At 34.7% G+C, this 13,555-nt stretch overlaps 1 protein-coding gene across 1 annotated transcript in view; it reads left to right on the top strand.

Moving 5' to 3' along the window:
• The first annotated feature begins 11,809 nt into the window (after nt 1-11,809).
• LOC129222159 (nuclear hormone receptor FTZ-F1-like) overlaps nt 11,810-13,555 on the top strand; it is a 256,600-nt gene continuing 254,854 nt past the window's right edge. The window contains exon 1 of the mRNA XM_054856616.1: nt 11,810-12,224. Coding sequence (XP_054712591.1) covers nt 12,122-12,224 — 103 coding nt within the window. The 5' untranslated portion in view covers nt 11,810-12,121. The remainder of the gene's footprint in view (nt 12,225-13,555) is intronic.

Below are 13,555 nucleotides of genomic sequence, written 5' to 3'. Positions count from 1 at the left end.
CATTGAAAAAAAAATTTAGTGGGGGGGGGGGGTTAAGGGGTATTTTTCTTCTTGTTTTGGAGGGGGCATATTTGTCAATAAAGGGTTTATGTCAGAGCAAATTAGGGACGAGCTAAATTTTCGTCAGCTATTAGTACCAAATGAAGGGAGTATTTTGTCTTACGTCCCTGCCCCCTCTCCCTTGAGCTCTACCTCCCAGCCCCACTTAAGTATTAAATTATAAGCTTTTGAATAAACGCTAATATCTTCGTTAAATTTTACTCAAATATTGTAAACTAAACATATTTTTAATCAGTAAGTATACATGATAAATGAGGAATTATGTAATTTCTATTTTTCTTTACTTTTTTTGTAATTTGATCAATTACGTCATTTTACTTAATTTTTGCGTTTTAATGTTGTAATCTTGGGCACTCCTCACGTCTGATGTTTATTACTTGAAAAAGATATACAAAGTAATTTTTAGAGCAGTTTAAGTGGTGGAAAATCTGCTATAATTTCACCGAACTGCTCCTATTTTGATATTCTGCTCCAAAACGGTAAAATTCACCGATTCTACGCCCGCCTGCGCCGAAAATAAAAAATAGAAAGTTTCGTTTTCAAAAATTCTCCAGATTTGCACATTAAGATGTCTACATTCTACTCCAAAACTAAAATTTGCCGATTTTGTTAAAGAAATATCGAAAAACTAAAAATTAGAAAGTAGTGTTTTGAGATGGAGAAATGTGTGTCTGTCGGTCTGTCTGTCCCCTCCTAACAACTTTTAGTGAATAGTCCGATTTGAACAAACTTTTTTTTATTTAAAATATCTTGACGAGAACATCTCATTATCATGAAACTTTTCAATATGAACAGTTTTTCGTTCAATTTTGAACAAATCAAAAAAACTTAACGTTAGCTCCTACGGGGAAATTTGAGGCAATTATAAATCCCAAGCTTAAAGGCGGATTTGCTTCAAACAAACTTTGTTTTAAAAAGCTACTGTTGAAGAGCATGTATAGAAAATATCTTTTTGATTTGAACTGTTCAAAAAACCTTAAGGTGAGTGCTTACAGAGAACTTAAAGCAAATATTGATTCCATGCAGATTCGCTTCAAACAGAAACTTCATTGGAAAAAGCTCTTTATAAAAACAGGGTGTGGTTAATACACGGTCAAGCTGATCCATGGACGTGGGTTTCTTCCTCTTTTCCTTTTTTGAGCAATCACATTGCTTATTGTTCTCATTTGACTGTTTTTGATGTCCTATGATTTTATTCCCGCCTCCCTCTGCAGCACCACCGTCGACCGGCCCCTCCTGATGTTGCTCTTCTAGCGAGCAAAGTCTCCAGTTTGCGTCCATATCCAACACACACACATACACACTCTCGCACACACACACACGTACACACTCATGCCTGCACACAGTCACAAACACACATGCCTGCACACAGTCACAAACACACACGCCTGCACACACATGACATATATACACACACATACATGCGCGCATACACACACGTACACATACACACACGCATACACGTACTCTCATGAATGCACACAGACACATACGCACATGCACTCGTGATTACGAAAAACATAATTTGAATACAAAATGTCAAAATTAAATTTTTTTTTTTAACTTTGAAAACGAGCAGATTTCCTTGTGACACCAAATTTTGCAAGGACTTGGGCATCACTTAGGTTTGATCGGGACCTGGATCAAAACATGCCTAGATAAGGTTTTCTTGATATGGCTGTTTTGAGGGTATTTTTTGAACATTAAGGACAACGCGAAAAAAAAAAAAAAAAAATGGCACTAAAAAAAAATTGAAAATAAAAATGTTCAAATTCTGAATCCTCTCAATTCTTGGTTTTAAGAAATATATTTAAAAAAAAAATGAATTAAAATCGATATACAGTATTTCGGATCCGTTTTAATGCCTTATTTTCCTCAGCAGAATTCTGATCCGAAGTTTTATGAATCTAAACTTATTTCAGTGCTCTTAACTGCAGTTCTGTCGTTGTTCAAATCAGAAACCAAAAAATTTATTTAAACCCGGAAAATCACAGTATAACCTATTTAAAAAAGAAGAAAAAACGATAGCATCGATTTCAATTTATCTTGTTACTTTATTACCAGGGACAAATTAACGCATGGGGCCCAGGGCACCAACTTTTGGGGGGGAGGGCACCAAATCTGATGGAAAAATTTTGATTTTGAACTCATTCCATATCGCACTATAGCAAGATAAAAATATTAAAAAAAAAAAAAATCCCTGTAAAAATTTAATCTCTTTTGCAAATCTTAAAGCCACTCCAAGTTCCTTCTATATTTACAACTTCTTAACCCTTTCAGGGGCGCGTCATTAATTTTTGAGAAATCTTGAGAAAAAACACCACAAATGGGTTTATTTGATCATCTAGACATAGATTTTTCAGTTAAAAATTTTTTTTCACTGGGGGTGGTGTCCCCATTTATTCACACCCTCTCCCCCCACCTGGGGAAGGAGAAAAACATGTTTATGCATGTAAAAACGAATTTGAATCTTTTCGAAAAATATGATTGACTACCTCAGGAAAAAATAAGAAAAATGATTCACTCTTTTAGCGCTAATTAAAATTTTTAAAATCTGAAAAAAATTCCAATTTTTGGGGTAAATAAAAAATTAAAAATTTGATGATTTGAACAGGAAATTGAGCCTACGAAAAAAAAATTTTCTTGTTATTCTGCCATCTAATGTTGTTCATTGAACTTAAAAGAAGAGGACTCAAGCAATTTTGATTCAAAAAATTCGGAAAAAAGAGAGAAAAAAATTCATAAATTAGTAATTTCACAGCGCAACCACCGCCCCTGAAAGGGTTAAAGATAATTTTGATATTAATGGCTTTTTACAATGGACAAAGTTTGACAACATCTTATGTTATCATGTTTAGTTAAGGTAATACTGTCAGTTTTATTTTTTATACTGTATACATTTTGTAATATAAAGTGCCACCTAATTTAGTAGATATAAAATAACCTCAAGGGAGGGGGGGGCACCAAATAAATTTCATGCCCAGTGTCTTCAAAAACTTTAGTTCGGGCCCTGTTTATTTAACACTGCTTTAGTTCACTGCATCCGTAGATGGTGGCCCAGTAGCTGAGTTGGTAAAAGCATCGACTAATAATGTGAAGGTCGTAGGATTGACCCTTCCAATAGCCAGGAAAAGTAGTTTTAGAACAACTAATTTTTCTCAGCTAAATTCTCGAAAAATAAACAAACTAATCAGATTGTAGCTGTCATTCGAAAACTTACAATTAAAAAAATAAATAAAATAAAAAAATAATAATTTATAGAAAAACCAGGGGTAGAAGTGGACGACTTGTAATATATAAGATATTTTCCACGAAAAATATAGGACATGTTTTATGATTGATTTTAATGTGAAAAATAAAGAATACATAGTTTATTTTTTCTAATTATTTTTGCACCAATTATTATCAATGACTTCAATGAATCATACTGCATACTGTTTAAAAACTCAAATAAAAATAAGAGAAGAGAGACTTAGAATGAGTTTCCTGTTCCTGAAAGAATAATGTAATAAGAAAATAAGTTTACTTATATACGAAAAATATTTTTAAAAATAAATTTGAACAATCTGAAATCTATTTACATTTAATACAACTATTTACAATCATTGATTATTTATATTTTAGAAAAGCTTTTGCCTAACATTTTTCTGCATTTCATCTTTTGCCAAGTACATCAAATCCCCTTTCCTCAAAATTTTTTTATATTAATCTCTTTTTTTTTAGCATAATTATCTACATTTAAATATTTTAAATAGATTTTTTTTTTGTATTAATGATGGCTGAATCTTCACCGCATTTAGTTGTTAGTGAAGATTTATTAACAAAATGCTTTATCATAAGTTTGAAGAGCTTGTCATAAAATATAGATAACTGAAGCTTTCTCTTAAAACAATTTTTAAATTTTGTCAAAAATACTCTACACTTACAACAAAATTTAAACAGACAAGTGCCAGCAGACATTTCAAAAAAAAAAAAAAAAAATATACTTATGTATCTTGTTTTTAAGCAGTCTTGAATTATCTTTGGTCAACTTGCAAGATAAAGTGCAAATCAAGTAACCTAAAGGCTTTTCAATAGTCATTTTCTATAAATCTTAATAACAAACTATGGAAACATAGGACAAATGGCAAAAATATAGGAAATATAGGACGCTTTTGATACTTTTTTTGAAAATATAGGAGATATAGGACTACTTCTACCCCTGAAAAAACGGATTTTAAACTTTCTCGAGCACGAATCCTTTGAGCGGGTCAGTTAATTAGTTTTGAAAGCAAAAACAGTGAAATTAATTTTATGTCTGAAGAAATTATTTGATAAGCTAAACAGAAATTTTTTTTTAATTGCTCTGTGTAAAAGCTAGTGGTACAATTGATAGAATTATGAGTAATTAAGTCCTAGCTCGAAAATCTTCCTCTGTTTTCAGAGGCGGCCCCCCTCCTATACTCACAGAAAAATCAAGTTAGTTTTAACATCAGTGCATCACATGCGTGAAGGAGTGCTTATATTTTCTACATGTTAATGAACAGAACAATCCAGAGGGCTATGCATAATACAAATTAAAACACAAGCAATGAATCTGTTTCTATCATTTGTGAAACATTAATACACCAAAAACTTTTCGAAAAATTGAAATGTTAAAAATCCAAATATGTATCTAGTAAAATGTTATCCCACAAGATAAAAAAAACAATAAAAACTGAATTAGTTACTCATATTGATCAAGCTAAGAACACGAATAAATAATTTGCTGATTGTAAATAGAAAATGAATTTATCGAAGTAAATTAGATCAAAATTACATTTCGATCTGGACTCATCCAATGATTCCTTTCAAGAGTTTTTTGGTTTTACTTGTACGGACTTCATACCAGCTTTCATATTTGTTAATAAAATAATAGTTTAAAAAACTAAAAAAACACGCTTTCGTATTAAAATGAACTAAAAAATGAAAAATAATGTTTGGATGATAGTAGTTGACCAATCACTTAATTTTAATGTAATACAAAAAAGCATGGGGTGCTGTCTATTTACATTTTTGTTTGGACAACAATTGGAAGAAATTCAAGACAACTGATAAGAAGCCCTCCACGCTTTTTCGTATTACATAAAAATTAAGTGATTGGTCAACTACTATCATCCAAACATTGTTTTTCATTTTTTAGTTCATTTTAATACGAAAGCGTGTTTTTTTAGTTTTTTAAACTATTATTTTATTTTTCTGTTTTTTAGTCTTATGTTGGAGAATTATCAGGCGACGAAATTATTTATAAAACGAGTGCGAGGGTAATATCTTAAAGTTAAGACAAGGGCACCCGATGGGAAGCTACTGTGAGCCATCGATGTATGTTTGTGGAAATCATATTTATATTACTTTGAAAATTTGAAATGCATTTGAATAAAAGTTTTGTTCAACAATGGTCTGATCAGCAATGAATTTCCAATTGAAGGCTCACCTAAATTTTGGCATGAAATTAGTTAAAAACAATTATATTTCATGTTCTAATTGCCTTGGAACATTGGAACAAATTTTGTCTGATGCAGAAAAATTAAAGGTTTTTGTAGATATTTTTAAATAATTTTTGCGAGCATTTTTCAATGTATTTTTTAAAAATTTTCCTTTTTCACATTGTTGGATTTATGCCAAAATATTGATTAAAATCGGAGGAAACTAACAATTAAAAGAGTTAATTAATTAATTTGATTATAGAATATTGCATTGTCATCAGATCTGAGGTTGCGTGCCAAATTTCAAAAGAATCCGATCGCAGGAAGTGGGCGAAATTTGAGCTGCATGATTCCGTTACAAGATACATACATACATACAGGTGAAGCTAATAAAAGCGTGTTAAAACGAAAGATTTCATTGGTCATTCTTTTGATCAAATATTTGTAAGTTTTATAGGAAAGCCCCTAAATACTCAACAACATCGAAAATCGTTCAAAACTGCATTTTCGGAGCTTTCATTTTGAAAAATTACTGGCCCTAATATTACAAAATATGGTCTTACAATTGCATTTTAAGACTTGAGTTTAAGAAAATACTCGTCCGAGGGTTCCCATACCGCAGAACTTTAATATTACAAGCAATAGGTTTTTTTAAACGAGACTTACAAAAAATTAAGTAGAATAGCCCCTGCATTGCTTTAGTTTTTGGAACGTAATTTTGAAACATTTTCCAGGGAAATGCTCCAGACCCTCCTTTTCATAAAATCTTGAAAGTTTGTTTAAAGTTGCGTTTTTGAAACTTCGATTTCGAATATTTGCAGGGGGAGAAGGAATTGATGCCAATCCATTTTTTTTTTTTTTTTTAATCGATCGGAAAGTCTCGGAGTTCCTTCCCTTTCCCTAACGTCAATAAACATAGCCTACAATCGCGTTTTTAAAACTTCAATTTTTAGAAATTTCCATTGAGACCTTTCTATCTCCCCCCCCCCTAGCATCTGCAAAGAAAGTATAAAATTGCGTTATAAAAGCTAAAAGTTTCAAGATTTTGACCGCCTCCCCCCCCCCCTTCCTACTCTCATGATTTTTTTTTTTTTTTGCTTTCTGTTCTTTCAATGTGCCCACTAAAACTTTTTCTGGTTACGTCATTGCACGCAGGGGCAGATTTCCAAGAAATTTGAGGGGAGGGAGGGAGGGGGGGGGTAAATTAGACAAAGGAGAAGTGCCTTTTTTTCAGTAAGTTACCGCCCTATAGCCAGGGCTATTTCTGCCTTAGCCCTGGATATAGGACGGTAACTTACTGAATATACCTGCCTTGCCTTGAATCTTCTAGTTGAACCGAACCTTTGCTTCGGTTACTCCTCTGGTCAGTGCTAATTCTATATTGGCTCCCAGTTTGTTGGCACTTTTGGCTTTCTTTTGTTTTCCATTTCTAGCTCAATCAATTCCTATTCTAGGCTTCATTTCTTGGCGCCTGGGGCGATTCCACCGCTGGGGGGTTCGCCCAACGCTCCTAAGAATTAGGATATACTTGCTTTGTTTTTCTAATTTCAGTACAGTAACAAAAAAGTTGGTTATTTTGCTTTCAACTGTCTTATTGTGTCTTTCTTGTGTTATTGTGTTCGAGGAGTGTTCATCGCCCGAGTCATTTGCAACCCTGGATTTGAAAATCATTTCTACAGATCAAAAGCTATAGTGTATGTTGAGGTTTCTTCCTCTTGAAGTTCTTCCCATTTGTCGTTATAATCGTCGCTTTCTTTTTTTTTTCGTCAGAATTAGCTTGAATTTGAGTTACAATATCCTGGGAAGCTTGTTTAAATCCTTTATTGTATTTATTCAACATGAAACAATTCTTCAAAGAAAAAAAAAGAAAGAAACAAAAAAGAAAAGAGGTAATTCATTGATAAAAAAATTAAATCAACAATTTAATTTTTATCCCTGTGCATATGTTTTCTGTATTATATGCTATGCTCTTCCACAGAAGCAACATTCAGGAATGAAGCTGTACGAAAAGATCATCAACATTGAGTTACAGTAACCTTGTTCTCAGAGTAGTATGACTTATCACTAACTTTCAGTTGACTTCAAAATGCTAAAGGATTATTTTTTTTTCTAGAAAGGAATAGCTGGAGGGTTGAAGCTGAAAGTCGATAGAAATTTTATGATTCAAAAATATTGTTCGTTTTGAGCGGGGTTTGCTCGTTAAGAGCGAGTTATGCTCCTGTCGACATAACATTGTACCAATTCCTATTCCTATTCAGAGTCAAAACTGAAAGTCGATAGAAATTTTATGATTCAAAAATATTGTTCGTTTTGAGCGGGGTTTGCTCGTTAAGAGCGAGTTATGCTCCTGTCGACATAACATTGTACCAATTCCTATTCCTATTCAGAGTCAAAACTGACTACAACTGTATTTATGTCGAGGACTGCATACTAAGTGCCTTGCCTCCATTATTTTATATACCGATAGATGGCAGCACCATCACCGGATCGAACAGTTAATGAGAATTTAGAACTAGCACCCCCAGAGGTATCGTTTCACTTGGAGGACATTGAGACTAGAACCCCTATAACTGGAGAGGCCGACGCATCCGCCATTTTGGAGCAAGCGTACAACAGGGAAAGCTACCTTTATTGGCAATCATTCGCCAAACAGGGAACGAGAGAGTCGGAGAGCGAAGGTAAACATTGGCGACATTTTGGAAACAGTTGGCGTCGTTTCCAGGCTGCCGGTAACTTTGCGGGCTATTATTAATCCATTTCTTTTTCCTTTCTGCATCTGCTGGAAATCTGAAGAGCTGAAAACCTTTTTTGGAGATGTTCACACAATTAACAGCCGAACAACCACCCATTTGACTCAATTTAACACATGCTAATGAAATGTAAACATCAGCAGCAATGCTATCGCTACGAAGCACTGGATCAAGTTTGCTCCAAAATGGCGGATGCGTCGGCTCCTCCACTATAGGGGCCTTAATTGAGACCACGAGCATATTTGACGTCGGCCAGTCCCCTTTAATGACGACGGTGGGTCTTCGACCATCGAGGTTCGAACTCAGGACCCTCCGGCCCCGAATCCGACACTCTACCGATCGGGCTACCACGGCCCTAACATTGTACCAGCTAAATCTTTCTGATTTCCTCCCTAAATCCATGTTCACTTTAAATCAGAGCTCGGCATGAGCGAGTTCGACTGTATTGATTCTCCAGACCAGCGGTTCTCAACCGGTGGTCCGACGGACCGGCACTGGTTCGCAGAAAAAATTTATCGGTCCTCGGAGATTTTTGCTCGTTTACGTAAAAAAATTTTGTTTTCTCAAATAAAACGAGCTGATGTGTGCATCACATGACTTCCTTTTACTCCAATTTAAATGTCATTTTCCCATTATTGGCAATTTTAATGTGATACAATAGTTTACTCTCTAAATATCACCACCAGTGGCCAAATTGGAACAAAATTTAAAAAAAAAAATCGCCAAATTTGTATTTAATTTGGTGACAAAACCTGGCGACCAAAAGACTGGCGATATATCGCCAAGTGTCCGCCAAATTATTACACCAATTGAGTATGCATCGAAATTAACAATGTCCCCCCCCCAAAAAAAGGGGCAAAAGACCCCTTTAGAAACACCCGAATGCAACCAAAAGGGGAGGTGCACAACTAGACCCCACTAGGAGTCTACGTACCAAATTTCAACTTTCTAGGACATTCCGTTCTTGAGTTATGCGACATACATCCGCATATACGCACATACATACATACGGACGTCACGAGAAAAGTCGTTGTAATTAACTCGGGGGATATCAAAATGGACATTTCGGGTGTTTATACGTTCTTAGGCACTTATCTACGTGTAGTCGGGTGGAAAAAAAAAAAAAAAACTCAACATTCATTCGGGGGTGAGCAAAATGGAAATTAAGGCCGAATTTTGAGTGAAAATGTTTCCGCGAATACAATACTTCATTTTTTGTAAAATAAAGTAAAAAGAGCAAGCAATAACTACTGATAATATCTTTTTCCTCTCTTACGTGAATTTTGAAATTACTTTTCGTAATTTCCATGATTTTTCAGCATCGTTTATTCATTGTGTATGCTTTTCACGTTACGATAGTTACTTATCTTAGCAGTATATATATATATATATATATATATATATATATATATATATATATATATATATATATATATATATATATATATATATATATATATATATACATAAATTCATTTATTTATTTATTTATTTATTCATTTATTTCTTTGTAAAAAGGGAAAAAGAACATCAGCAGTTCGAAAAAAATTTCTCAAGCTTTCAATGGTCCCCCGAGTCATAAGTTATCTTTTTGTCTTTTTTTTTTTTTTTTTTGGAAAACAAAGAAGGAAAGAAAGAAAAAAGGAAAAGCCTCACCGGTCCATAAAAAACAAATAAATAAATAATTAAATAAAAATAAAATAATATTAAAAAAAAAAAAACTAAAGAAAAAAATCACATAATTTTAACGGTTTGCGAACACAAGGTGTTTTGCTTTTCTACACACTCACAAATAACTAAATAAATAAACAAAAAGTAAATAAATACTTACTAGTCGACCCGTGCGGAACTCCGCACTGTGCTTCGAATCGTTTCATGTGCAAATCACTCTTTAAAAATTTTAAAGAAAGAACATTATGAAGAAGAATTGAAAAAGTAAATGGATTAAAGTAAACGGAAAAAAGTAAACGCACAAAAGAAGGCTTGTAATTTGAAGACATCAGCAACAAAACCTCGTTAAATACAATGTTGTGATAATGTGATCATCTCTCACTTTTTGGTTGTACGTATTTTCAATGCAAACATAAATGTCATTAAAAGTGTGACTAAGTGACTCGTGAAAAAACAGTAATTGTGCATGTGAAAAAACAGATTGTGGCAAATACAATCCTGTCTATGTAAGACTCTGACGAAAAAAAAAGAAGCATTAAAGACTTTTTTATTGGCACGGATTCGAACTGGTGCCATTCTGATTATCAGCACGACACTCCAACCAACCAAGCAATTGCGCCTTCGTTTTCGAATGCTATTCATTGAAGCAATGTGTAATTTAGAAAAAGCAAAACAGCTTTTTGCCAAAAAAAAAAAAAAAAAAAGACCACGCGTCTATGTTTTGTCATTAGCAAGCATGATACGCTGCAAAATTAGTCGTAAGACATGGAATTTGATTAAGGAATGAGGAAGATCTCACGTAGTGATTGAATGGGTCTCTCAACATGAAACGTGAAAAAAGCTAACGAAAGATATGTGGAAAACGAAAAATGTATTTTCTCGCCGAAACAAAAAAATCCGGCAATGCAAGAAAAAAAAAAAAAAAATCATTCATACATGGGAGGCACATGAGTGTATACTCCTTGCCCTGCCCCCTCGACAGCTTTTAATTGTTTTACTTTACTCCTGCCTGCAGTGGTGCCCCCTCACAAGTTCAATTATAAAAATCCCCCCCCCCCCCCCCAAAAAAAAAAAATTCCCAAACCTCTTTCTCTTTTTTAATTTGTTTTCTTTTTAAATAGTTTCTATTTATTTATCTTTTGTAATAATAATAATTATTTTATTAGAAAAGTTCTGTGCTATATGCCAATGACATACCACATACAAACACATAAACTAATAATAAATAAATGATATAAAATATAAATAGAATGAAATAAAATAAATAACTTAAATTAAAATAAATCAATTAAAAAATAATAAATAAAAAAAGAATAAAAAAATCTCCCCCCAAAAATTTGATGGCGCAACTTGCGCCATCTCCCCCCCCCCCCTTGTGGGCACTCCTTCCTGCATGTGGTATTTTTGATTTTTTTTTTTTTTTTAATTAGTCAAATATGCGTTTTACTGCGTTATAAGATTAGAAACTCATATTTACAGTTCTGTTGAAGTTGAAACCAAAAAAAAAGTAGACATGAAAATCCTTCCCTCTCGTCAGTTACAGGAAGAGGCCCTGCCACAAACCACACACGCAACCCACCAGGCAGAAACCACTGGATAGTCCAAAAACTTTTCTCCCCCCGTACGCCGGAAAACAACAAAAGAAAAGAAGGATCTGCTCGACGTGCGGCTCCTCCCCTCCGCAAGTGGTGGAACGCGGCGTGACCACGTGACTCGTGTTTATTGTATTGTGTGCGTCTCGCTGACCAAACGTACGTAACGCATTTTATTTCGGCGTTCTCTGTGTCTTCTGCTGGCGACCATCAAGATCGTTATTACGTAACACGTCCCTATTGCCTCACTTTCGATTCTGAGCTCTCCGAGGCGAGCGCGACACACCAGTGACCTACTTTCCGGAGCTGGGAGAAGCGACGCGCTCTTTAACCCACTTTCCGCGCCTGCTCAGTGCGTTCGAAAGTGAAGTCGTCCTGTGCGCAGCAACAGCACTCGCAAGCCTTGCCCTTGATCTACACAGCGCGGAACTGCGAAGAAGCGACGAACAGCCATCGGGCATTGTTTTTATTGACGTGTTTGTGTGTTGTTGTTTTGTGTGCCGAATGGTGTCTTGAATCTGGCCCACCGAAAATCCGAATTGTTCATTCCGGATTGTGAGTTGTTGTGTGTGCCGTGGCGCCGGCAGGCGTGGAGGAGGGAGATATGTTAGTGGATGGGCCGAACTCTAGTGCCGACATGAGTAGCGATTCTTCGGTGACGACTGCGGCGGCACCCATGGCCCACGACGATCCCATAGACATTACAGGTCAGTGGAACACCCGCACTCTTTGCTCGCTTTCTCTTGCGTCACTCACTGCGCCGACCTTCCGGCGAGTAAACAATATGGGCATTTAAAATCGAAAGGCGACCGCGGAAGCTGCGTGTTTATTGCGAAATACATTTATAAATTGCCCCCCCTCATGGGGGGACGCGAAGGGAAGGGGTGCAGTGGCTGAAAGAATGTTGATAATTGTCATGTCTTATACCCATGTGTGCATCTCTTTATTTTTTCTTCATAATGTTTATATTTACCCTTCGCCCCTCCCCCTCCCATGAAAAATGTACTACGGGAGGCCTGAGCACATGCCCGTTATTTAAAAATTTTTTAGGGAGGAGGGGACTCTGAAGTGTATTACATCGAAAACGACCAAAATCATGACCACTGAAATGATATACATTAATTTCTCAAAGCCGGAGGGGGGTGGGAGCGCTCCTCTCCCCAGCCCCTTTATTCCGAGTTTTCCAAGGATCAGCGCAAAGGATGTAATACTCAGTGCTTTTTTTTTACAGAAAAACAACAAAAATCACACCCACTTATATGAAAAAAACATTATTTTTTCAAAGCCATGGGGGAGGGGGCAATTGACCCCCTCCCCAAATGACAGGCCTGCCTGAGCACATGATTTTTCTAGGCTGCTTGAAAAATTATTCTGTAAATTATGCTTAATTTCTTTTATTTCTGACAATCTAGTGTCACTATGTAGCCACTGGTAGTGTAAATTATGTTAATTTTCTTTTAGGCGGGAGTTTTTCATTTAGAATAAAAAACACGTAGTTTTAATAATATTGCTCTCAAAATAAGTTTCCTTTCTTTTTAAATGTCCATATTTTTTCATGAACAATGTTGTGAATTTTAGTTTTCAAATATTTTCTTTAGCATTGATGGGGTCAAAGAATGCTTATTAATTAATTTTAAGCTTTCAATAGATCTCACTAAAATTATTTACACTTTAAATGTCATTTAAGTTTTATTGTTCATTATTTTCAAATTTCTGTGTGGGGGGAAAATGTTTTGCACTAAAAAAAAATCATACCTATTTATTTCTTGAGGATATTTAATGGTAAGTATAAATTACAAAAAAAAAAAAAAAAAAAAGCCAAACAATATGTTAAAAGTTTTTTAAAAATTAATTTTTATCTGGGATAATGTGAACATTTTGTATATGGTGAAAAATTGAAGCTCAGTGCATTATGATTGTTTATATTGTTTAGAATTATTTTTTGTCTATTGTACAATGTTTATTGAATAATGAACCATTAGTATTATTATATTAATATTTTGTTTCAAAGTGCTTTGTTCAATTTCATTACAGTGGC

The sequence above is a fragment of the Uloborus diversus genome, chromosome 5 (genome assembly GCF_026930045.1).
Source record: "Uloborus diversus isolate 005 chromosome 5, Udiv.v.3.1, whole genome shotgun sequence".
Lineage (NCBI taxonomy): Eukaryota > Metazoa > Arthropoda > Arachnida > Araneae > Uloboridae > Uloborus > Uloborus diversus.
The sequence above is the reverse complement of the archived record's forward strand: the minus strand, read 5'-3'. Positions and strand labels throughout refer to the sequence as shown.